The following is a 27,014-nucleotide window of genomic DNA, read 5'->3' on the forward strand; positions in this document are numbered from 1 at the left end:
ATTCTAATTATATGAATATAATTCAAATTCAAATAGCTAATGAATTAAATTCAAAGTCCCAAAAATAAATCCTTAAAAATGTTCAATATTTTGGTTGGGACCAGAACCCTTGCCAAAAATTATCAAACATTTAAGAAGAGCATTTTGGAACAATGAATGAGATTTTTAAGGATTTTTGCCCTTCTTTTATTTAGGGTTTTGAGGCTTCCAATTTCCCTCAGTTCAAGTCAAAATTTAAACATGATGCAAACACCAGGCAGCACCAGAAGCTAGGGATGTGACAACTCACCCCCACTAAACAAGAATCTCGACCCGAGATTCATGTGTAGGGTAAGACGATGGGGAACGCAACCTAACACAATCTTCACGATCCAGGTTGCCCTTCATAAGAACATTGATTCGATCACCATCATTGTCTTGATGTCTTGCTCTGAGAATTCTAGCTAATCATGACAAGAAGAGGAAAGGAAAACTCTAGAAGGATCGATCTTCTCGAAGGTCGAACAACTCACGGAATGAGACATAGAACCATCTCTCGGGTTGAGACACGAGATACACATCAAGAGGGGTGGAAAGAAACGGATGACGAAGGTTCACTAGGTAGACAACAATTCCACACCTAAGAAGGTGGTGACGGTTGTCAAATAGCAAGGAGTTGAGTTGCCATGATACCATAACGATGCACCTTAGGGAAGGTGACTCGTAGAAATATCCCCTTAAGTGGCAAAAGGATTACCTTTGATTCAAGGATCATTGAAACTCTTTATACCAGCTTAAGGCAAATCATAATCGATCATTTAGAGGGGTTCGGTAGAATGGCATACTCGAACTTGGATGATGTGGATTACCTTGTTGAAGACAACGCAATGGATGATTTTTGCTTATCACCGGAAATGGAAGAGTCCCATGGTAGAATGGCACATTGGCGGTGCAAGCTGGGAACAAAATGCAAATGCTGGGAATGATTCTGGTAACTGGGGAAGAACCCAACAATAGAGAGTGAATTCACTGTTTGAAAAGGTCATAGCATTGCCGAGGAAACTGAGAGCACTATACAGTTAATGTCGACGATCAAACCTAGCACTTGCGCGTGCTCTCAAGAACTTGAGCATTTCCATAATCATTAAGATTTTACCAATATCCGTGTCAAGGATCCTGGCAACACAACTTACTACCATGATGACTAATGATGGGTGATGCAGATGCAAAGGAAGATAACACCTTCTCAGATTTCACCTTAGCGAGGCCAAGGAAACAAAATCTGGATGATCGACCGAGAGACATTTAGCACTCCGCTTCTAATGTTCTCCTTGATGTGCTAGTGTAACCCATTCATAGAAATGGTCTGGTATCTAGAACATCAAGTAAAGGTCGGACTTCGGGAGCACAAGAATCATAAGGAACAACTAGGGAGTAAATCCTACGAAGTCCTTATGGGAAGGTGGCCAACTTCCTCAATCAAGTTACTACAATAATAGGTCTTCCGGCTGGGGGTGTTGGCCATGACACCCACTTTACCTGTTATCGAGGGACCATTATTATAGTTCTTGGGAAATGTTCCAGCTATCATATCTGCCTGAGATTCAGATCTGGTTGGTGTCAGAATAATCCAGACTCATCGCATCTAGGAAGAAAAATGAAAGTTTGCAACACAACTCGACGAGATAACATTGCGAGATTCTCGGGAAATGAACTACGATAGCAAGCTCCAAACATGAGCTGGTTCTGCTACACACATGTGAACACGCTGTCCCAGACAAACATGATCACATGGTAGTCTTGCAATAAAACACTACCGAGTTCTGGTAGGGAACCATCATCGGGGACATCAGAGTCTTGTGCATTACCATGGATTAACACTTAACTCCTTTCCCTGAACAAATCAGTCAGTGGCTTGGGGTGCTACGGAACACACATGGAGTGGAGGTAATTAATCTACCAAACCATAGTATACTTTGCACATGCATGACTAACTTGGGACGATTCCAGAGGAAACAAAACAAACCTTTCTCAAACCCACGGCGGCAACTTACATCAAATGCACGTGAATCAAAGGGAGTCACTTCTTTCATCCAAACATATACCTCAGAGACGGAACTCGAAGGCATTGTTTACAAAGTTTCCAACACTAGCTTAATGTCCAACAGAATCATGGAGAAGATAAGGATGTTGTCGATGGGCTCAACAACAATTCATCCAGGTTCCCTTTTAAAAGGAATTCCATAGTTAAGTGAACACGGTGATAGCATTGGTCAGACCAAAAGATATAATGGTGTATGCTCGAGGAAAATCCACGAGTAAGGCAACATTACGAACATCGTTGGTTCTAATTTGATTTGACGATAGCCCATACTTAAATCAAAGGTTTGGGTAAGATAATAGATCCAACAATTGTTCACAAGGACCAATTGATGAAGATACCATCTTTCTTCAACACACACACACACACAAAAAGATATCCCTTAACATGAACTAAGTCAGGCAAGCTTTTATCTTCCAACTCTCCAAGTTGTTGTTTAGCTTGACCAACTAGCTCAGGGGTATCCCACACAGATTCTTGGAGAAGGGGTGGTTTACAGGAGACCATCTTGATCACGAACTCAACATAGCGGTCAGGTGACAACCTGGTAATACTTCCGAGAAGATATACGGAAAATCACGAACCACCGATATGTTAGTAAGCTCGAGAACAATCTTGCTTTTCAGGGCAAGACGATATGATCAAATGAGCGAGGACTTAACAAAATCCTATCTCATAATCGAGGAGTGCACCAGGAAAATGGACTAGGTAGCACGATCAACCTTAGGGTGATGATTCAATAGTCAACTCGCTAAGGATGACGTTATTGTCCATTTAACTATCAAGCAACGGAGTTGCTAGGAGTATTGATTTCACACACCACGATTCACTTGCCGGCATTCCGGTTATAATAACACGGAAACCGAGAAATTATCAATGATGATAAGAAGTATTACTGCGTCAAGAATTCATAAGATGGTGTGCAATTCCCATGATATTCCTGATATAAAGATGGTAATACTTCAAGGTAGAACAGACCAGAAGCTGGATTGCAACTTGATCTGCGGAATACAATTGCTTTGACCCAATCCTAGATATGGATGAGGTTCTGGAGTTTGTTTCTCCTATTCATCCTGAATGGAATGGCTTGACAGACCACAAGAGTAGTGGCAACGATGAACACGGATGCATAACTACTCCTGAATATCAATTGATATACAAGGGCCAGAAAACAACTAAAGATGGACAACTCAAAGGAACATACGATTTTCTGAGTTGTGGATGCATGGTTTAGCATGTCGAACGAAGTTCAACATATTTCTTCCGGATAACCCATGCAGAAAAGTAGAACTAGCAGAGCCACAATATATAATGGAGAACTCATCAAGAGCACTCTGGTTGTGATCGTTCAGTTCAACGGGGAACTTCTGCCATAAGTAGTTCATGGTATTTGGAAGAAGAAGATACCACGGACTTCAAGGACTATCGCAAGGTTACTAATAACCTAAGGGAGCTAGCAATTACTATCAACATGAAGTAAGTAGGGTGAATCTCGGGTTCAAAACCCAGGAGTAGAATACCTACTACTAGTGGCATCACGGGATGCTTTCGAGAATAAAGGCCAGAATCATCACACTGGGAACACAAAACACGGCTAGACTACTAGATGATCCCCTGAGACACCTAGGGTCATAATAATAGCTCCAACATATACGTCGAGGCAATAGAGTACCTCAACTCACTGATTAGTGTGGTTAACCTGGCCAGAAAGGTCATCAAATCAGAGGGAAAGGATTTTGCAATTGCATCAGATTATTTAGAAACCTGGGATGACTCGGACAGCATAACGGTTGTAAATGCTCAGAAAAGATTTGAGACATTCACAAAAATGGTGGCATAACCACTCAAAAGCACAATATCAAGGTTTCGAGATCAACAATTAACATACAGAAGTAGTAGGAACTGGACTGAGGCTTAAGTCCAACAGTTCTATAGGTCTACGGATTAGTAACACGTGATCCTGATAGAAAGAAGGGAAAGCCTAGTTCCTCAACCCCGCAGGAAAGATAAGATGACTCAGATCAGAAGGCATGAGGTATAAGGAGTAAAAAGAGCCTTACGTTCCATCCCACAATCAATTCCCTTATATAACTAAAGAATTTCTAGACTCAACTTCGACCAGTTTGGCTTGGTAATCCTACAGGCAGTCAAGCTCTGATACCAACGCTGTCAGGACCCCGACTCAATGCCACATCGATCTAGCATGTAACACCTCATATCACTTTGCGGCCTCACGCACGGTATTCCCACGGGTGTCGCCTTACCTTTACCCGGGACCGTTTGCGCCTTTTGGCACACGTATATGACAGTGTCGCTAGCATCCATATGATAAGGAGCCCGGGCTGACATGGCTAGTCGTAAACCCAAAGTGGCACAAACTTACAGGGACAGGCATCCATGACCCAGCATCGAACGTGTCGGTCATCAGCGAGTGAATCCAGGCTGTAGCACTGGGCTAGCAGGACTCCGGTGAACCGGGCTGTAGCGGGCTAACAGGACTCCGGTATTCATCGCGTGACATTTCCCCGAAGGGACAGACACAGGAACGAAGAAGGACACATGCCGGCCAGCCTAAGTGTTCCGGAGCAGTAGCAAGCTACCATGGCTCGGTGGAAACACTAGGAGACATTTCCCGGTAAGAGAGGCTACTAAAGATAAACAACTAGATAGTCAGATCCCACACATACCAAGCATTTCAATAACATACACACAATATGCTCGATATGTGCAATACAACATGGCATCACAAAATGACTCTACGACTCAAGTAGTTTATTCAATAGGCTCCGAGGAGCGAGATATTACAAACATGGGTCTCATGACCCAACAATCAGAGCATACAAGTCAAAGCACAAGCGGAAGCTTAACATGTCTGAGTACAGACAACTATAAATGAAAAAGGCTGAGAAGCCTGACTATCTACCAGATCCTGCCGAGGGCACAAGATCGTAGCTGAGGTAACAAGCTAAACGTCGAAGTCCACGTGGAACTACTAGTGAGACTGAAGTCTCTCTGCAAAAACATAAATTAAGCAACGTGAGTACAAATGTACCCAGCAAGACTTACATCAGATCTAACTACATATGCATCATTATCAACAAGGGGATGGTGGAGTTTAACTGCAGCAAGCCAGCTTTGACTCGGTGGCTAACCTGAACTACGACTGCAAGTAACTCTTTTGAGGTGGCGCACACGAGTCCACATATTCACCATATCAATACACCACTATGGATCCGCTCCCGTCTCCCTACGAGAACGCCATCCATAGCACTCACGCTTATCTTGCGTATTTTAGAGTATCCACTTTCACTTGTCTATGAACTATGCAAGGGGTCCAAGTTTCCATATCCGAGGAATCCGGCTATTCGAATAGATAATGATAACCCTGCAGGGGTGTACTTCTTCACACACGCTTTCGCCACTTATCGCCCTGTACACGTCATGTACCTCGGCAACCTTCAAGCGGAAGCCGGGCGAGGGAGTCGGCCACGACCTGACTAACCGAACAAGTCTCTAGTCCAGGTTTATCGCCTATTCGGGTTCCATCCGCAAGGAGATCCGGCCGGGGTGTCGCTCACGGCCCCAAACGATGTGAGCAGGGTTCCCAAGCCCACCATCCGGGTGCCACTTGGTACACCGTGCCACTGTGCCTAGTCTGTCCCAAGCCCACCTGTACCGGGTGCCACTTGGTAGACTACTAACACTACCTACAAACACCAGAAACTAGTTGCAACTCCTGGACAGAGATCAAGTTGATTAATAAGTCGAGAGAGCTTGGAGCGCCCGGAGCCCAATGTGTGGTAGTAACTGATCATGGATCACAAACACAGAACTCAGTTCCTGAGGACGGCTGCAATGAGACAACCCACCATGTACTCCTACATGGCCTCTCACCGCTACCTTTACCAAATCGTGTTCACACACTTAGCTCACACACAGTAGGACATGTTCACACGCCTCTGATTCATCCCCGATGAATCAGACCTGACTCAACTCTAAGCAATAGCAGGCATGACAAACAAGCATGAATGAGTAGGCACATCAGGGCTCAAACAACTCCTACTCATGCTAGTGGGTTTCATCTATTTACTGTGGCAATGACAGGTCATGCAGAGGATAAAGGGGTTCAGCTACCGCAGCAAGTAACAAATATGTCGTTGTTGTCCTAATGCAGTAAAAGAGAGCAGGAGCGAGAGAGTGGGATTTTATCGGAATGAACAAGGGGGTTTTGCTTGCCTGGCACTTCTGAAGATAGCATTGAGTCTTCATCAGTGTCAACGATCACAACGTCGGAACAACGTCTACCGAGGGGGACAAATACCGGCAAACAAGAAAGAACACAATTAATGCAATGCACAATATGATGCATGCTCATGACATGGCAATATGAATGTGTTTTGGGCTAATGCACTTGGCTATGATTTAAATGAAGTTGGTTTGAATACATGATTCAAATTCCAACTCCATATATGATTATTTAAATGCCCTTTATTTGTTTTGTCCAAAACAGAGGACAAACATTGTTCAAACATGCATGAAAATAGTACAGATGGATTCCTTGAATTTTTCTGATAATTTTTCATATATAATTTATTTAATTTGGAGTTACGGTTGAATTTCTATGAATTTTAGAAGTTTATACAATTTTCTGGAATTTCCTGAATTATAATAATTCCAGTAATTCATTATTGCGTCAGCCTGACGTCAGTGTGACGTCAGCAGGTCAACAGGGACTGGTCCGGGTCAAACCTGACCAGTGGGGCCCACTGGTCAGTGACTCAGGTGACTAACAGAGTTAATTAACTCTAACTAATCAAATTAATAGCCACGGGGCCCACTGTCAGTGTCAGCAGGGGGTAATTAGTTTAACTAATTTGATTAGTGCTAATCCTAATTAGCTAACAGGGCTGGGCCCACCTGTCATGGACACAGGGGGGGTCCCGCCGTGGTCAGAGTGGGTCAAACCCACCGGACTTGGTCCACGGCTCGTCGCCGGTGAAGCCCGAGACGGCGGAGGGGTCGGAATTCCTCCTCCGGCGTCCAAAACGGCGACTAAGGGGCTCTACATGTAGCTGGTGTGTGCGCGCATCGAATCGTGGCATCCGTTCGTGCTGGGGAGGTCGGATTTGGCGACGGCGGCGAGCGGGGCGGCGGCCGGAGCACGGCGAGGTCGGGGTTGGCGCTAGGGGGCACGGCAGGTCGCACGGGTGGGCGCGCCCGGCTCCTGAAAGAGTGCTGAGCACGTTGCCGTGCTCGGGAGTTAGCTACGGTGGCTCTAGCCTCGTCTGCGTCATCGCCGGCGGCGAGGAACTGTCGGCTCCGACAGCCAGGGTGGTTAGAAGGCGCGGACGGGCACAGGGAGAGAGGGGAAATGGACAGGGGCTCACGGTGAGTTCGAAGAGAAGGTCGGCGTGCCCGGGGAGGCGGTGGAGACGGCGAATCGACGGCGGCGGTGGTCGGAGCCCGAGGTGGAAGACGACGGCGATGGCGATGTTCCAGGCCCTCCCGGCTTGCGTGGCTCATCGAAGATGAAGAAGACAACGTGGCGGAGCTTGTGGGCCCGTCGGGATTGCGTGGGGTGGCCAGTGGCCGCGGCTATGGCGAACGGCGGCGACGGCTGCGCTCGGGGCTCACAGGGAAGAGAGGGAAGAGAGAGCCAACGGAGGGGGAGCGGTCCAGAGGGAGAGGGGAGAACGAGGGGAGGCTCTGGGTGTCTCCGTGGCATCGTCTAGGAGGGCCGAGGAAGCAGGAGGTGGCGCACGGCGGCGCGCGCGGCCGACAGGCAGCTGCCTGCCTGCTCTGGCGGGAGGAAGCAGGTGGCTGGCACGGGCCAGCACAGTGCTGGGCCGGCCAGCGGGCTGCCAGGTGGGCTGCGTCAGGTAAGGTTTTCTCTGCTCTGTTTTATTTTTTTCTTCTGTTTTGTTTTATTTAATTTCGTTTTGCCACTGTTTTGAATTTAAAAATAATTCAAACAATGCCAAAAGCTCCTCTGAATATTTTTATTTTGCTAGATGGACTTTTCCAAAAGCTCATAAAATATTTCAGGGATATTTGAAATTATATTCTAATTATATGAATATAATTCAAATTCAAATAGCTAATGAATTAAATTCAAAGTCCCAAAAATAAATCCTTAAAAATGTTCAATATTTTGGTTGGGACCAGAACCCTTGCCAAAAATTATAAAACATTTAAGAAGAGCATTTTGGAACAATGAATGAGATTTTTAAGGGTTTTTGCCCTTCTTTTATTTAGGGTTTTGAGGCTTCCAATTTCCCTCAGTTCAAGTTTCAAAATTTAAACATGATGCAAACACCAGGCAGCACCAGAAGCTAGGGATGTGACACGCAGCGAGTGGGGCCGGTGCAGGCGCGTGCGCCAGCGCGGTGGCGCTCGGGGCGACAGAGAGAGAGCGGAGATGGAGGGGGCGCTCACGGCCGCTGCCGAGTAGGGGGTCTGCGAGGCTCGTCGGAGCCGATGAGGGAGAGATGAGGAGGTGAGGCGACGCGGCTCCGGCGAGCGGCGTCCGTCGGCGAGGTCGAGGCGGGAAGGAGGAGGAGGACGATCCGGCACATCGACGTGGCGAGCCGCGGCGACGGCGGGGCGGGAGGAGACAGGAGGCGGGAGGCGGATCTCCGAGTGGTGGCGGCAATTGGCGCGGCCGGTCGGGGTTGCCCCGATCTGACCGAGAGGGGGGAGAGAGAGACGTGTTCGAGGGAGAGGGGATCGTGCGGGGGGAGTGGGGAGATATTTTCGGGCTAGGTCACGGTGAGCCAGTGGGGGGTTATGTAGGGGGTTGAGGGGGCTGTGTGGGTCGGCCTGGGGGTTACCTGGCCGAGGCCCAGTGAGGGACGGGGGTTTGTCTCGTTTAGTTTTTTGTAATTACTTTTTATTATTTACCTTTCATTGTTTTAGTTAATTTCCGCAGTATTTTAGTTTAGTTAAAATACAAAAGTAGTTTCTAAATTAGTATTACTATTTATACCTCTGCCACAATAAGTTTCACTCACAAATAAAACAGTTCAATTTTTATAGAAATTATAAAAGGCATTTAAATGGTTGTTTAGCCACTGTTATATTCACAAAAGGGGATTTAAACATTTTATAAAAGTGTTGGGTCACCACCAATAAGTGACTGGGAAGGGATTTTGTTACGAAATTCTAACGAGTCATCTCGGTCTTGGTTGCTCTTCTCGAAGAGGTCGATCCATTACGTGGGTGTCTTCATTTCTCTGCTTCGGGTCATCATGACAATGTTGGCATCCTTTCTTCGGGAGCCCCATCTTACTTACGAATAGGAAAGGGGCAGCTTGACAACGATAGAACGCTACTAGGGGTAATCATCAGGGGTTATCCCACGAATGAACATATGAGTATCTCTCGAGTTGAACGAATAAAACATGCCGAGAGCAAAGTAATACGGTACAATAAGAAGTTTCAAACGGGTAGACCATTGTTCGATGACTGACACAAGGTGTGAAAGGGGTACAGAGTAACAAGAATAAGTATTATGTCTGATACCAGAATAGATCACTAGGAAGGTGGTTCGCGAATTACACATGAAGCCAAGTGTGAGGAATAACCTTGGAAACGGGGGGTGTACACGAGAGTCGGGTTTCGATCCTGGGACCTGTGGGTTATGGGCCCACCATGTGGGTTAAAGCAGAAAGGGGGATGACGTCTTGCACGGTCACGATAGCAAGGTATGTCAGAGGGTAGATTGTCAGTTATGTCGGTAACAACATTGATACCAACGGCGAGGGACGAAGAGAACCATTTTCCTGCTCGTTGAACGAGGCGGGCCGTTAGGCAAAGTTCTCATCTATCGGTGGCTACTGGAATGTCATCATCAATAGTAACAGGGTATTTACTCACAGAGTTTTACATTGAGGTGCCTACCTAAGAAAGAAATTATCTCTACTGAGATAAGTTAGTTTACCGGAAAGGTTAAACAAAAGAATGGAAAGGAAAAAATATGATTAGTATATTAGTCAGAACAATGGAAAGGAAAATGTGTTTAAACACAATTATCAGGAGTATATCCTTCCCAAGGACAAGCAGAGGATGATATCCATGACAGGATAGTAAGTAGATAACCAATTAGGTAAAGGGAAAGAATTTCATGACATTACCCATACAACGGTGTTTGGATAATTGATAAAGAAAATTTAGTATCGTGCTTCAAATGTTCTTATTGGAGATCGAATTATCACAGACATGCTTCGAGATAGCATTGACATGGTTTCAAGCAAAGGTCAGACTTCGGATACACCAAGGATCCATCGAAAACAACTTAGAAAATAAGTCATACAATTTTAGCAGGGAAAAGACGAGGGTCTGGCCGACGGGCTCAGTAGCAATCCATCGTCATGTCAAAAAGGATGTATTCCCAAAATCAATATGATCAAGTTTGTGTTGGGGGGAAGATAAGAATGTTGTTGATGCTGACACAAATCATCGAGAGGCAAGGATGGTATTTCTAGCCATGAATTCAATTGACATCTCTGAAGAAGCCAAAGTGTGAGGGTGATCAAGACAAAGTTTGTCGAGGGACTCTATGAAGATGCCCTCGAGTAGAAAAGGGAGGATGAAGTGAAAGGCTATGAGAACCACGGATTCGGCACAAGCTCAAAGTCAAGTTTGTTGTTCGAGGTGAAATGATAAGATGGGGAAGATCGACGTAATCTTAGCTCATCGTCGGAAGTTGCTCCGGGCATAAGGACTAGGTAGCATAGTTAAAAAGTTGTCATGATAAAATATAGCCGTTCAGGCTAGGAATGATGTGATGGGATATAAAGCTTCCCAGTATCAAGTACTAGGTGTAATGCCAGAAGGTAAAGCGGAGTAGAGGTTGGACGGGGGAAATGATTTGCAGAGGATAGGTAATTTTAACTTACCCAGTGAATGAGATCAAGGAGGAAATATGGTCGAGACCATAACTGCAAGGGATCCAATTTACGATACCGGAAGAATTATTCAAATGATTAAATATCCTTGCAAGAAGCTTTCATGATAAGTTCCACACCATGTCCGTGGGCATGAACACAAAGGTTCAGGGTCGACTCCCACTTCTACAATGCATAACCTTTCATTTTACTTCTCGCTCTTGATGAAGTTGTAGTATTGAAATTTTATCTGACGAAAAGCCAGTAGAGTATAATCCGCATAACTTTCGAGTTCACACAGATTAGGGAAGGCATAGGTTCAACCCATCGGGGCATCTTAGGAACATATATCATAAATTTCAAGAATAAATAACACAAGCTCGATAGCGGAGCATGGTTGACAACAGCAGGGGATACAATTTACCAAAGGCATTATGTATCCGAGGAAAAGGCTACAAGGTTACTGAATATGAAGGACGTTGTCAGATAAAATCCAAAAAAGGGGTCTGGTGGTCCACAAGGGATCCGATGTGAGCATCAATATTCAACCAGAGGAAGAAAGAATGCAAGGAGATCAGATTATAGAAACAACTGACTAACTCAAAGCTCAATTGCAAAGGAATTATGAATTCCAAAACAAGGGATCAGAAGCAATGCTCTGATTAGGGATGGGTAGGTAGAATAGCCTTAGGAGTACAATCGATGGTGATTTGATTAGTCGAGATCTAGCACATGTTAAAATGACGTATGTGCTGGAAGGATGAATTCTAGGATCTGATTGAGGATTGCGAGCATTCGCAACATATTCTATCAACGGACTCAAAATGATAATGACAAAGGATGACACTAAGATTACTAGACTTATGGTATTAACCATAATGCAAGCAAGCAAGAAATCCAAGAACAATAGGCTTTGAGGATTTTCACAAGAGCGAATGGTATTACAAAGACTTTTGTGAAGTACATGAATCAACTGAGGATGAGCGGATACTCGGTAGGTGCACAAAGTTATCCGTAGGGGTATTCAGGTGACAAGGAACTGCAAGGCATCAAGATCAAAGAATTCTCGAAACAAAGGAGAGCAGTTCAGGGCATCTTGTAAAAACAAGAGCAACAAGGAATGATTGTATGAATGACAAGTGTATGTAGTTATCCATAAGGATATATCGGTGGTAGGGAACTGCAAAGAAGTGGGCACAGGGTCTCGGGACTCATTGAGGAGTATCTTCAGAGTCTTATGATGAAACAGTCGGTCATCTGTGGAGAAGGGGCTCTCCGGGATGAAGTGGTTACGAGAACCTAATGTCAAGTTAGTAAAAATTTAACCCGAAAGGAAGAGAGATCAGAGTCCCAGAGTATAGACGAGGAGTATAAGATCCTAATACCACCCAATGGCGACGTGGGCCCGTAAGACACACAGCCATGTTAGTAAAAGTTTTTTAGTGACTAGACACAACTTCGGCCAAGGAGTTGGAAAGGGGGATCCTACAGGCAGTCGGCTCTTATACCAACTTGTGACGCCCTCGATTCAATCATACACGCAAATGTGTACGATCAAGATTAAGGACTCACAGGAAGATATCACAACACAACTCTAGACACAACTTAAAATAATACAAGCTTTATATTACAAGCCAGGGGCCTTGACGGCTCGAATACATAAGCTCGAATACACAAGAGTCAGCGGAAGCAACAATATCTGAGTACAGACATGAGTTAAACAAGTTTGCCTTAAGAAGGCTAGCACAAAAACAACATCGATCGAAAAGGCAAGGCCTCCTACCTGGGAGCCTCCTAACTACTCCCAAGTCGTCAGCGGTTGTCACGTAGTAGTAGGCACCCTCGGGGTAGCAGTAATCATCAGTGGTGTCGTCTGGCTCCTGGGATCCATCAACTGGTCGCAACAATCGGGTATGGGGGAAAAAGAAGTAGCAAAGCAGCCGTGAGTACTCATCCAAAGTACTCGCAAGACTTACATCAGATCTAAACTAAGTATGCATCTGTATCAAAGGATAAGGGCTGTATCTGTGGACTAAACTACAGAATGCCAGAAGAGAAGGGGAAAGCCTAGCCTATCAAAGACTAGCATCTTCAAGCATCTTGCAGCATATAGAAGAGTACAGATCAACATAATGTAAAGTAGTAGTAGTAATGTTATCAACCCCGGCCAGAGATCCTTTCGCGACTCCCTGCGAGAAAGCAATCCCAGAGCCATACTATCCATTTCTCATAACCATTTCTCATCTCAAGTATCCAGTTCTAGTTATATCGATCGGGATACAACTCCAAGTGTCCGTTACCGTAGGACAGGCTATCGATAGATGTTTCATTCCCTGCAGGGGTGCACCAACTTACCCACCATGCTCGATTAACTCCGGCCGGACACACTTTCCTGGGTCATGCCCGGCCTCGGCCAAACAATACGCCGCAACCCGACCTAGGCTTAATAGAGAGGTCAGCACGCCGGACTAAGCCTATGCCCCCAGGGGCCATGGGCCATCTCCCCGGGAACTCCTGCACATTGCGTACGCGGCCGGTGAGCAGACCAAGCTACCTCCTTCAACAAGGCAGGAGCTTACGCAGTCCAACCCGGCGCGCGCCGCTCAGTCGCTGATGTCGATTAAGCTTCGGCTGGTGCATACGACGCAGAACGCCCATACTATGCCCACGTGATGGTTAGTGCTATCAGGCCAAAGGCCCCTCGGATCAAATATCCAAACCGTAGTGGATTAGGAGCACGCGGTAATGAGCAGAGACTCACGATCGATGTGACCCCATCGCCCGGTCTCGAGTACTTGCGGCAAGGGCTAAGAATGCCCGGCCTAGCCTCGTAAGTATCTCGCGGGCACCTTCCAGGTCAACCCGACTCCACATCACTCACTAATAAGCTCGCGCGGTACCCCTCAGGGCCGACCCGTCTTTAGTAACATGGTTCAGTGTAAAGTCATAGTAACCATAGAAACTGTGCGTCTAACACCAAGGAGAAACCCGAGGAATCACCCCCGGTGAAATCCACTCGATGTTATCATCAAGGTGAACGTAAGAGGATCCACCCTCGAGGTTCACACTTGAGGGGTCGCACGACAGAGCCGTAACGGAAGTGGTTAAGGAGAAAATCACCCTCGATTACCTCGACCGTATAGCTACACTACAATGATCTCAACAGGAGTGATGTAAGAGGTTCCACCCTCGGCACTCGATGGTGACTCTATAGAGTCATACAACTAGGGGTGTGATGTGCGGTGTCGGGGCCTGGACATCGATCACGTTGATCGAGTCATCGAACATAAAGCGGGTCAACTGGGACAAGGTGGGGGTCACTGATGGATCTCTAACCAACCTATACTAAGCAGTTTAGGATAAGCAGGTAAGGTATGAAAGCAGGTAACAAAAACAAGCTATGCATCATAGTAGGATCATACATAAAGCAGTAGCAGTTCTAATGCAAGCAAGAGAGGGAAAGAAATGGGTGATATCGGGATGCTCAAGGGGGTTTTGCTTGCCTGGTCGCTCAGACGAGAAGGAGGGGTCGTCGGTCACAGGGGCATCAGCATCATCACGGGGTCTACCGAAGAGAAGAGGGGGGAGAAACAGTAAATACATAGCAAGCAGGTGCATAACAAGACAACAGGTAGAGCTAGATGTGTTCTAACACGGTGCTACACGATACCGGTGAAAGGGGGAGTCAACCGGAAATGTTTTCCCGATTCCGAACCTGTGTCAGACAGAGGACCGGAGGGCGAATGTTCCATGTTCAGCATGCTAGGGGCATGTGACAGATGAATGGACCGCGTATTCGGATTCGTCTCGTCGTTCTGAGCAACTTTCATATATAAAACTTTTTCATCCGAGCTACGGTTTATTTTCTACGATTTATCAAAGTTTTAGGCATTTTCTGGATTTATTAAATTATTTAAATCGAACATTATCCAGAACAGTGAAAGGTGATGTCAGCATGACATCACCATGATGTCAGCAGGTCAACTGACCAGTTGACCAGAGTCAAATCTAGTATGTGGGTCCAGTGGGACCCACCTGTCATGGACTAAGCAGACTAATTAGGGTTTATAATTAAGCAGGATTAATTAAGTTTAATTAAAGTAGATTAATTAAGTTAGTTAATTAATTAATTATATATTATTATTGTTTTTATATTTTTAAGTCCGTTTTCATTTTAACAAGGGGCGGGCCCCATTCGCCATTGGCCCAGGGGCTAACGGGCGGTGGATGTGCGTTAACGACGCAGGGCGCTGCGGGCGTGGGCGCCAGTCGAGGCCGGAGCCCGTCTGGGCGCGACGAGGCGCGAGCAGCGGTCAGCAGCACCGAGCGGTGGCCCAAGGTGGCGGTGGTGGCGGGTCGACGAGCGCGCAGCGGCGAGGAGCGGGTGCGGGATGAGCGCTGTCACGCGTCGGGCTGCACGGCAGCGGCGGTGCAGCAACGAGGCACGCGCGGGGAAGGGCGCGTCGGGCGGGAGCGAGGGCGCGGTCAGGGGCGCACGGCGCGCGCGTGAGAGCGGCTGGGTGGAGTGGCAGGGCGCGGTGAGCACGCCGGGGAGGAAGGCGATGCGCGAGCACGCGCGTCGGGCGTGGCTGGCGCGGCACGAGCGTAGCCAGGGCGTGGCCACGGCGGGGTGCGGGCGCAGGGCACGACGAGCAGCAAGCGAGCACGGAGGGCGAAGCGCGTGCGCGGCGAGCGGGGCCGGTGCAGGCGCGTGCGCCAGCGCGGTGGCGTTCGGGACGACGGAAAGAGAGGGGGGTGGAGGGGGCGCTCACGGCCGTTGCCGAGTAGGGGGTCGGCGAGGCTCGTCGGAGCCGATGAGGGAGAGATGAGGAGGCGAGGCGACGCGGCTCCGGCGAGCGGTGTCCGTCGGCGAGGTCGAGGCAGGGAGTAGGACGGGGACGATCCGGCGCGTCGAGGTGGCGAGCCGCGGCGGCGGCGGGGCGGAAGGAGACGGGAGGTGGGTCTCCGAGTGGAGGCGGTGATTGGCGGGGCCGGTCGGGGTTGCCCCGATCTGACCGAGAGGGGGGAGAGAGAGACGTGTTCGAGGGAGAGGGGATCGTGCGGGGGGGAGTGGGGAGATATTTTTGGGCTAGGTCACAGTGAGCCAGTGGGGGGTTATGCACGGGGCTGAGGGGGCTGTGTGGGTCGGCCTCGGGGTTACCTGGGCCGAGGCCCAGTGAGGGATGGGGGTTTGTCTCGTTTAGTTTTTTTAATTACTCTTTATTATTTACCTTTCACTGTTTAACTAACGCGAGATTAACATCATTAACCGTGATGATGTGGCATGATTAACAGGGAATTATTGTAGCTTAAATATCCAAGCGTCACTGTCGAGAACTTCTCCAAGATCGCCAAGCCACTGACCAATCTGCTACACAAAGGCGTTAAGTTTGATTGGACTGAAAAGTGTCAGGAAAGTTTCTAGTCACTCAAGGACAAGATGACTTCTGCCCCGGTGCTTGCTCCCCTGATTATCGCAAGGACTTTGTCATCTATTGCGATGCTTCACGTCAAGGATTAGGTTGTGTCCTAATGCAAGAGCGCAGAGTGATTGCTTATGCCTCCCGTCAAGTGTGTCCTCATGAAGAGAACTACCCAGTTCATGACCTCGAGCTCCCTGCGGTTATCTTTGCACTGAAGCTATGGCGACAGTACCATCTCAGTAATCGTTGCGAGATCTTCACCGATCATCAGAGTCTGAAGTACCTGTTTACTCAGCCAAATCTGAACCTCCGTCAGCAACGATGGATGGAAGCTATTGCTGATTACAACTGCGGTATATCCTATACCCCTGGCAAGGCTAATGTAATTGTCGATACCTTGAGCCGCAAGTCTTATTGCAATAACCACATGGTTCATAAAGCTTAACCCCGCCTTTATGAAGAACTTTGCAAGTTGAACCTTCAACTAGTTCCATAGGGTTCTCTGAATAATCTTGTACTGGAACCAACTCTTCTGAAAGCAATTAAGTCTACTCAAGCCAAAGATGCTCACGTTGATTTGATGAAAAAGGATCTTGCCTTAGAGAAATCCAGAGATTTCTCACTTGGTGAAGATGGAACCTTATACTTCAGAGATCGCATTTTAGTACCCCGGTTCGAGCTTATGACAGAGAAGGTGATGAAAGAAGCGCATGACACCCCTCTCTCTATTCATCCAGGAAGTACCAAGATGTATCTAGACATCCGTCGGAAGTACTGGTGGTCTAAGATGAAGCAAGACATTGCTCGATATATTGAAGAATGTGACGTTTGTCGTCGCATCAAAGCAGAACATCAGAAACCGGCTGGACTTCTACAACCACTTCCGATTCCTGAATGGAAGTGGGATAAGATTCAGATGGACTTCGTCATTGGCCTTCCCAAGTCTCAGAAAGGTAACGATGCTATCTTTGTCGTCATCGACCAATTCTCGAAGGTTGCTCACTTTCTGCCAGTCAAGGAGACTATCACTGCTAGTCAATTAGCAAACTTTTATATCTCCAGGATTGTGTCACTCCACGGCATTCCGAAGGAGATCAGTTCAGACCGCGGCAGCCTGGGATAGTTTCCAAGAGGCAATGGGAACTCATATTACCTGGAGCACTGCTTATCATCCCCAATCCCAAGGCCAAGTCGAGCGAGTCAATCAAATTCTTGAAGACATGCTTCGAGCTTGTGTTATTTCTTTCGGTAAGAAGTGGGAAGAATCCCTCCCTTATGTGGAGTTCTCTTATAACAACAGTTATCAAGCCAGCTTGAAAATGGCACCCTTCGAAGTGCTTTATGGACGTAAGTGTCGAACCCCTCTGAATTGGTCAGAAACTGGGGAACGGATGCTCATTGGTCAAGACATTATTCAACAAGCTGAAGAGCAGGTTCGCATTGTTCGGGATAATCTCAAGGCGGCCCGGTCCCGCCACAAGAGCAACTTTGACCGGAAACACTGGGGTTCGACTTATCAACCTGGTGAACAAGCTTATTTGCGTGTCACTCCTTTGAGAGGCACTCAATGGTTCGGAGTCAAGGGCAAGCTTGCTCCGCGCAACATTGGTCCTTTCCGCATTCTCTCCCGTCGTGGACTGGTGGCTTATCAATTGGAGTTGCCACCTCAGTTCTCTCACGTCCATGATGTCTTCCACGTGTCGCAACTTCGTCGATGCTTCAAGGATCCAGATCGTGAAGTGGATCCGGAACTGATTGAAGTTCAAGATGAACTCACATACAAAGAGCATCTGATCCGCATTCTTGAAGAAGTTGAACGTCGAACACGCCAGATGGTTACCAAGTTCCTCAAGGTGCAATGGTCAAATCATACTAAGGATGAAGCCACTTGGGAACGCGAGAATAACCTCCGTGCCAAATACCCCGATCTTTTCCCTTCTACCTCTTAATTCTCGGGACGAGAATTTATTTTAGAGGAGGAGAATTGTAACACCCCTATGTAATGGAGCTACAGTAATCCATCATGATCATGCTAAGCTACTGAGATTTGCAATGATAATCATGTTGGGATAATATCGCATTTCAAATTCCTTCCTTGAATTCCATTCAACTTCAAAGTGCAAAGCAAAGTCATTAGTGGCAAAAAGAAAATGCAAAAGCTGTTGGAAAAAGAAAAACAAAAGAAAAAGATAAGATAAGGAAAAGCAGAGGAGAGAGAGAGAACCCCCCTGGACCTCAACCAGCCTGGCAGGCCCAGCCGGCCCAGCTCCCCGCACCGCGCCCCTTCCTGTTCCTCGGTCGCGCGCCGCTACAGGGTGCGGTCGCCACTGGACCCCCCTCGTCGGCGTCGAGGGGAGGATAAGGCCTCCATGCCCCCGGTGCCTCGGTCCCTTATCCCACTCCCCCCCCCTTTTCCTCTCCGCCGCTCCCTCTCCCTCGCGCCACTCCTCACTCCCACATCATCCCGAGCCTCTCCGTCGCCGCTCACCGTCGCAGCCGCGGCTACCGACCTCGCCTCGCCTCGCTGACCAGTCCAGCAGCTCCGCCGTCGTCAACTTCCTCGTCCCCGTCCACGAGCACAAACCGGGGAGCACCGCAGGCCGTGGATCGAGCCACCCCCCTTCCGCCTCGGTCGCCGGCGATCTTCCTCCTCTCCAACGACTCCTGCCGCTAGTAAGCCTATCACCGGCCTCCGTGTGCCGCTCGGTGAGCCCCTCATCCTTCTTCCTCTCTCTGGATGCTCCTGCGCGTTCCCTAGCTACCTTTTCCTCGAGCACCCGAACGCAGCGCCGCGGAGCTCGTCGTCGGCGAGTCTCCGGAGACCAAATGGTCATGGGCGTATGCCCGTTAGCTTCACCGCATCATGCAGCACCCGCATAGCCCTTTCGCCTGAGCTGTAGCACGTCGTAGCACCTTTTCCGCCGTCAACCGTAGCCGCTCCGCCGCGGACCTCGTCGCCGGCAAAGTTTTCGGCCAGGTCTGGCGATGCCACCACCACCACTGGACGCGGCGCTGAGAGCTCGTTCGAATGAGCCTAGCCCCGCTCCTCCCCGAGCCCTGTACGCGTTTTCCGGCGAGATCCAAGTCGCGCCGCCGTGTTTGGCGTCACCGGCGTTGAGCCGCCGGCCACCACCAACGTGGCACACCTAGGGCCACCCCTGGGTCACTGCCAACGGGCCCCGCGGGCCCCGTTGACTGGGTTGGCCCAGTCAACGTGCTGACTGGGCATCTCTGTGACACTGACGTGCCGGCCCCACCGCTTAATCCTCTAATTAAAATGTTTTCATAATTAAAACTAATTAATTTAGTTAATTAGCCTATGGCAGGTGGGTCCTTCCTGCTAAATAACTCTGGTTTAGTTAGTTTAAACTTCTGTTAGTCCACTGTCTATGACATGTGGGACCCATTGGTCAGTTTGACCAGTCAGCGGGTCTGTTGACCTGCTGATGTCATGCTGACACTCTGCTGACGTCATAATTCCATTTCTGTTATTTTAATTAGTTTCTAAAAATGCTTTAATCTTTGAAAATTAATATAAAATAAACTATGGCTCGGATGGAAAACTTTATACATGAAAGTTGCTTAGCAAAATCCAATGAATCCGAATACGCGGTCCGTTCATCTGTCACATGCCCCTAGCATGCTGAACATGGAACATTCCCCCTCCGGTCATCTGTTTGACACAGGTTCGGAACCGGGAAAACATTCCCGGTTGAATTCCCCCTTCACATATAACGTGTAGCCATACGTTAGGTTACACCCAGCACGTCTATTGTCTTGTTATGCTTTGTGATGCTTTGATTGCTTTATATTTATTGTGTCTTCCCCCTCTTCTCTTCGGTAGACCCCATGACCGATGTTGCCCCTGTGATCGACTACGTCTCCGACGACCCTTCTTCCTTTACAGCAGAGCTTCCACGCAACCCCCCCCCCCTTTGATCATCCCGATATCGCCCATTCCATTCTCTCATGCTTGCATTAGATTTTGCTATAGTTATTGTTTGCTCCTATTCTCATGCATAGCCTGCTTTTGTAACCTGCACTTTGTACCTTACCTGCTTACCCTAAACTGCTTAGTATAGGTTGGTTAGTGATCCATCAGTGACCCCCACCTTGTCCCAGTTGCCCCGCTTTGTGTTCGATGACTCGATCAACGCGATCAATGTCCAGGCCCCGACACCGCACATCACCCCCTACTTGTATGACTCTGCAGAGTTATTATCGAGTGCCGAGGGTGACACCTCATACATCACTCCTAATGAGATCTATGTAGTGTAGTTGTTCGGTCGTGGTCATCGAGGGTGATTTCCTCCTTAACCACTTCTGATACGACTCTGTCGTGCAACCCCTCAAGAGTGAACCTCGAGGGTGATTCCTCTTATGTTCACCTTGATGATTATGTCGAGTGGAATCCATCGAGGGTGATTCCTCAGGGTTCCCCTTGGTGTTAGACACACAGTTACTATGGTTACTATGACTTTACACTGAACCTTGTAACTAAAGATGGGTCGGCCCTGAGGGGTACCCGCGCGAGCTTAATTGCGAGTGATGAGGAGTCGGGTTGACTTGGAGAGTGCCCGCGAGATAACTACGAGGCGTGGCCGGGCATTATTAGCCCTTGCCACAAGTCCTCGAGACGGGGCGACGGGGTCACATCTTTCGTGAGTCTCTGCTCGTGACCGCACTACCAACACACTAACAGTTTGGATATTTTATCTGAGGGGCCTCTGGCCTGATAGCACTAACCATCACGTGGGCATAGTATGGGCGTTTTGTGTCGTATACATCAGCCGAAGGTTAATAGACGTCAACGACTGAGCGGCACACGCCGGGTTGGACTGCGTAAGCACCTGCCTTTTTATGGAGGTAGCTAGGTCTGCTCACCAGCCGCGTTCGCAACGTGTAGGAGTTCCCGGGGCGATGGCCCATGACCCCTGGGGGGCATAGGTTTAGTCCGGCGTGCTGACCTCTCTATTAAGCCTAGGTCGGGTTGCGGCGTATTGTTTGGCCGAGGACGGGCATGACCCAGGAAAGTGTGTCCGCCCGGAGTTAATCGAGCGTGGTGGGTAAGTTGGTACACCCCTGCAGGGAAGAAAACATCTATCGATAGCCTGTCCTATGGTAGCGGACACTCGGAGTTGTATCCCGATCGATACAACTAGAACTGGATACTTGTGATGAGAAATGGATAGTATGGCTCTGGGATTGCTTTCTCGCAAGGAGTCGAGAAAGAATCTCTGGCCGAGGTTGATAACACTACTACCACTTTACATTATGTTGATTTGTACTCTTCTAAATGCTGCAAGATGCTTGAAGATGCTTGAATATGCTAGTCTTCGATAGGCTGGGCTTTCCCCTTCTCTTCTGGCATTCTGCAGTCTAGTCCACAGATACAATCCATTTCATTGACACCGATGCATATGTAGTGTACATTCTTGCTTGCGAGTACTTTGGATGAGTACTCACGGTTGCTTTGCTCCCTCTTTTTCCCCTTTTCCATTATTTCCGGATGTCACAACCAGATGGTGGAGCTCAGGAGACAGACGACACCACCGACGATTACTACTACACCGAGGGTGCCTACTACTACGTGGAGGCCGCCGACGACCAGGAGTAGTTAGGAGGCTCCCAGGTAGGAGGCCTTGCCTTTTTGATCGTTGTTGTTTTTGTGTTAGCCTTCTTAAGGCAAACTTGTCTAACTTATGTATGTACTCAGATTTTGTTGCTTCCGCTGACTTTTGTGTATTCAAGCCCTCGAGGCCCCTGGCTTGTAATATAAGGCTTGTATTATTTTGTTTGTGTCTAGAATTGTGTTGTGATATCTTCCCGTGAGTCATTAATCTTGATCGTACACAATTGCGTGTATGATTAGTGTACGGTTGAATCGATGGCATTACAACATGTCTCAGAAAATATATGTGACATTATAAGGAAAAAAAGGTTAACCATGTATTTGGAAAATGGTGAATGTATATCAAATAAATGTTTCAGATGTATATGAAAAATACACAATGTTTACGAAAAAAGTAGACATCAAACATGTATTTGAAAGAAAACGTTAGTAATTGTATTTAAAATTATAATAATGTATTAAAAATGTTAAACATGTATACAAATGTTCTTCATGTATACAAAAAATATAGACATTAAAAACTATTTTTAAAAATTATTATGTGCCTTACAAATAGCTTGTATAAAATAAAGTTGGACATGAAAATTGTACATAAAATACTAAGGAAAAACGATACAAAGACATAGAATGCAAAAAAAGTAAATTTGAAAAGGATCTAAAATCGAAGAAAAAATCATAAAGAAAAACACACACAAAAACCCAAAGAAAAATAAATGAAGAAAACGGTGAAAAATAAAGAAAAATGAAGGAAACCTAAGAAAGAAACAAAGGAACAAATAAAGAAAAGAAGAAACAAAGAACAGAGTGAAAAACAAATAAACCCGAAGTTATAGCAAACAAAAAGAAAAACCAAAGAAAAATAAAAAATAAGGTAAACATTATATAATAGGTATACCATTAGAAAATGGAATATTTTAAGTTTTTTATGACATATTTTTTTGTTTTTTAGGGGTAAAGCTAAACTTTACTGATCAAAATCCACATGAAGTGGAATACAAAGGATCGTGGGGTTAGAACCACACATGGTTCCCCTCGTCCAAAGAATTCGAGAATTTAGCTTGACTCTGCATCGTTATTCGTTGCTTGGCTTTCAAACGAGAAAGTGCGGTTAAAATTTACCGGTTGTTGCTTGATCTCACTGATTATACATGCATAGCTGCTGCTTCTGCCCTTGCCCGTATCACTGATCACCTGCTTCGAGTCGGAGGCAACCAAAAAATTCTGGAGCAGCATATGTTCAGCGAGTGATAAGGCCTCCCGACATGCAATCGCCTTCAAAGTTACAACATCAGTGACATCAGAGATGACCAGAGCCGAGCTGCCGAGAAACATATCACTGGCGTCTCGGCATACTGCCACGACTGAGCCCCCCGTGCCAGCTCTAGGCACGTTAGCATCAACATTGATCTTTGCAAATCCCGACGGTGGTGCTTTCATCCTTTGAGTAGTGTTCTTTGCTGCAACCTGGTTCGTTGCTCCTCTCTTTGGAAATAGTTCTAGCTCCGCTATGAATATGTAATAAACTGGTGAGTGAGGCTCTGAAACCGGTGAGTGTTTTTATGATATAATTTTTCAGATATAAAACTCATGTTATGTTGTTAAATCATGGGCCTTCTAAACGAGAAAAGAGTTAGTAGTTTTGATTTCATGTGAGGATAGTCTCACTTCTCCTAGATTAAAGGTCGTCCACATTTGCTTAACGAACTTGCACTTAATAAAAACGAGTAAGTGTGCATGTGCAAATGCACGTCTCGACTAATATACACATACATGTGAGAATAACATACATAGAAAGGTAGTTTGGTTGCACTAAAAAATAGTACAAATCAAAGAAAACATTTCAGGTAGGATCTTATGCATAGAGCCAAAAATACACTATCATATGTGACTAAAAAGATTCCATACAACATTAGGGATGTCGTCTTCAACTTCATTCACTACTAGGAAATAGCTTATAGACAGACGCTTGCTAGTAGCGCGCTATATTGATACACGCTACTGCTAATTACTAGTAGCGCGCCACATTGACTCCTCGTTACTAGTAAACACTATTAGTAAATATCTCCCGTGGACAGGGCATAATAGTAGTGCGGGTGATAAAACATCCGCTACTACTAAGCGAATAGCTATAGCAAGGTGAGATACCCGCGCTACTACTGAGTGTGTCCACCGCCGCACCACACCCCCATCGACCCTCACCCCACCAAACTCTCTCTCACGAATCACTCAAAACTCTCTCTCTCTCTCTCTCTCTCTCTCTCTCTCTATATATATATATATATATATATATATATATATATATATATATATATATATCCCCCCTCACCCCCACCCCTCGGTCGATCTCCTCTCCCCCATGATCTCCTCGCCGCCACCATCACCCACTCCGGCCGGTTCTGGTGAGCTTCGGCCACGCGCAACACGCCCCCAAGCTCCTCAAGCTCTCTCCTCTCCATCCAGATCCGTGCCGTCAATGACCGGACCGTCCTCCCGCGCATAAATGCTCTAATAGTAGAGATTTGACGCCTCCAACCAGACATATCTTTAGTCAACAAATAGGTCGTGCATACAATCCCGAGAAGACCAAGGCGTACATACGGATAAATGGACAGAAGGATCTTTGTCAAAAACATGGCCAAATATTGGTCGACTGAGCTGGTTGGCGTGGAGTTTCAGTTGTCTGATGTTTGTAATTTGTACCCTCTAATTACTTGTACTGGCTACTGACTGAGCTTCTTTAGGTGGCCAATCTTATTAAGAATGACACAACAACAGGCAGTGGATCAGAGCCCAAACTTTCACTTGTTAGGATAAAGGTGAAGAAATCAGGTGACTTCTGATAGTTGTGTCCAATTTTCTTTCCAGGATTGTCAAACGAAAGACTTCATCTTATTCTGCAGGTGGACTACTCTGGGTTCTTAACAATACACCCCCAGCGGTTTGGTCAAAAGTATGTTGAGAAGGTACCTCAAGAACTATGTGGGAACTTTCTGATATCACCCCACTTGTTAGTACTACTTGGATAGTTTATTTGTTTACAACCTTTTTGCTGTAGGTTGCCAATCCACAAGTCATTATTGTTTTCTGAAGATCAGCAAAATGGCGCCAAAATATGCACAATTAGCAAAACAAGAACTTCAATTACTTTGTAATGATAAGGAAAAGTAACATATTCAGAGTAAAATTCTTTGAAGTACAAAAGCAGAGCACTTTATCTGAAAAATGCATCTTGCTATCCTGCAGACAATGCTGGAGGTTCCGGAGAACTCTACCCAAATGAGCTTAATCAACACACTGTCGAAGCTCTGGTTGCGGAAAGTAACTTGGTACTTCCTCCATTACAAATTAAGTGAATTGAAGTTTTACCTTTGTTCCAAGTCAACTTTTTCTATATTTGATCAAGTCTATAGAAAAATATAATAATAACTATAGTATAAAAATATATTGCCTTATTGATATTTTCTTACAGAATATGCAGGTTCTTTCACTGGACGACCTGGACACTGCCCTTCATGTTTTCGTCAATATGGCATTTCACTCTTGCCTGCAGCAGAACACCGAAGAGGCAATAGTAGGCAAAACTACCAATATATTAGACTCCACTCTACGGATTGAGAACTGAAAAGAAATTTCTCCACTTGAATTCGCAGAACAAGTTGACCAGCACCAAGGTAGATACTGACATCGAAGATGAAGATGCAATGGTGTCATTGTGACAGGTGAAGCAAAAGTATGTCTTATGTTTACTTGATTCCGTAGATTAATATCTTTTTTTGTTGGCAAGAATGGATCAGACCTATTTTTGTTTGAAGTTAAAAAATTTCTTCGTGGGGTAGCGAAAATCTTCTGCCGGACTACCCCCCCCCCCCCCCCCCCCCCCGCGTTGCAAACCAATTGATATCAAATAGTGGGATTGAATTACTGTAAATATTCATAACTCTAGAACGGAAATTTGTACACAGTATCGCCTTCAGTAATACATAATGATGATTGTTGATGCCACCAGCCCCAACTGTATTGTGATAATGATATTGAATTGTTTTAATTTGGTTGTGTACTCAAATCTGAAAGCATTCTACTTTATTTAGGTCCTGTACAGATGTACCTGTAGCATAGCTATTTGAGATATGCCACTACAGTATTATTAGTCCTTTCATGTCTCTGAAATGGGGCTTTACATTCTGTGTGTTCTTATTGTACATCAACAATAAGAGCAGAGGAAGACAACTGATGCATCTGAGTTCTCTTCTTATTTCAAAGAAAGGCATCAAGTTGATGCATCTGAGTTCTTGGAACTAAAGCATAATACAATGAAAGGTAACGGTACAATACAGTCGATACTTGCTTGACCCATGTGAAGCTGAAAGTGTTTTCTTACATCCCATGTTTGTTGATCTAATTCTATTCACAAGTAATTTCTTTATGAACAGGAAGATTGACTAGGGGAGGATTATGTATTGAGGTAGGGAAAATTGTGGTCGTGCAGCCATATAGGTACACCGTAGGCTGCGAAACTTGTTGATGTATTTTTGTGCTAATTTTTTGCATCAATGATTGGTTTTTCTATCAATTGTAAAGAAATCCTCACCTTGAAGAATGAAACCAGTGGTGATCAAGGATGTTCTTTCTACCAAAGAACCAGGCCGTGCCGCGGTTCGGATGATGGTGGTGAGGCTAAAATAAGGGAGATGACTTGGAGTTATTTTAAGCATGAGTTGTGTACTGGTGTGGTTCCTTAAGGCACCCCTTTCAGATCGTACCCTATGTTATCGATCACCTTTACACTATTTTTTGCCACTAATGACCAATCTATAAAAAGCAAACTATAGTGTCAGCTACAAGGTACTATATGCAGTCTAGTTTATCGATCATTCGACTACTTCACAAGGGAAAAGTGCTAACTGCCAACTGACAAGATCAATAGTAGAATAAAGGGATGGAAGGAAAAATTAGTGTCTCCAGTTTCCTTGGTGGTGTGTGCAAACTGTGAAGGC

The 27,014-nt window shown here is 46.4% G+C and overlaps 1 protein-coding gene across 1 annotated transcript in view; it reads left to right on the forward strand.

Annotated features, from left to right (window-relative positions):
- The window catches only part of LOC123101197 (uncharacterized), a 37,418-nt gene extending 10,706 nt beyond the window's left edge, over positions 1-26,712 (forward strand). Inside the window, 6 exon segments of the mRNA XM_044522761.1 lie at positions 24,762-24,836; positions 24,921-24,983; positions 25,264-25,338; positions 25,490-25,595; positions 26,599-26,674; positions 26,676-26,712. Of these exon segments, the coding sequence (XP_044378696.1) occupies positions 24,762-24,836; positions 24,921-24,983; positions 25,264-25,338; positions 25,490-25,595; positions 26,599-26,674; positions 26,676-26,712 (432 nt within the window).
- Positions 26,713-27,014: the final 302 nt, after the last annotated feature.

This window comes from Triticum aestivum, chromosome 5A (genome assembly GCF_018294505.1).
Source record: "Triticum aestivum cultivar Chinese Spring chromosome 5A, IWGSC CS RefSeq v2.1, whole genome shotgun sequence".
In the NCBI taxonomy this organism is placed as follows: domain Eukaryota; kingdom Viridiplantae; phylum Streptophyta; class Magnoliopsida; order Poales; family Poaceae; genus Triticum; species Triticum aestivum.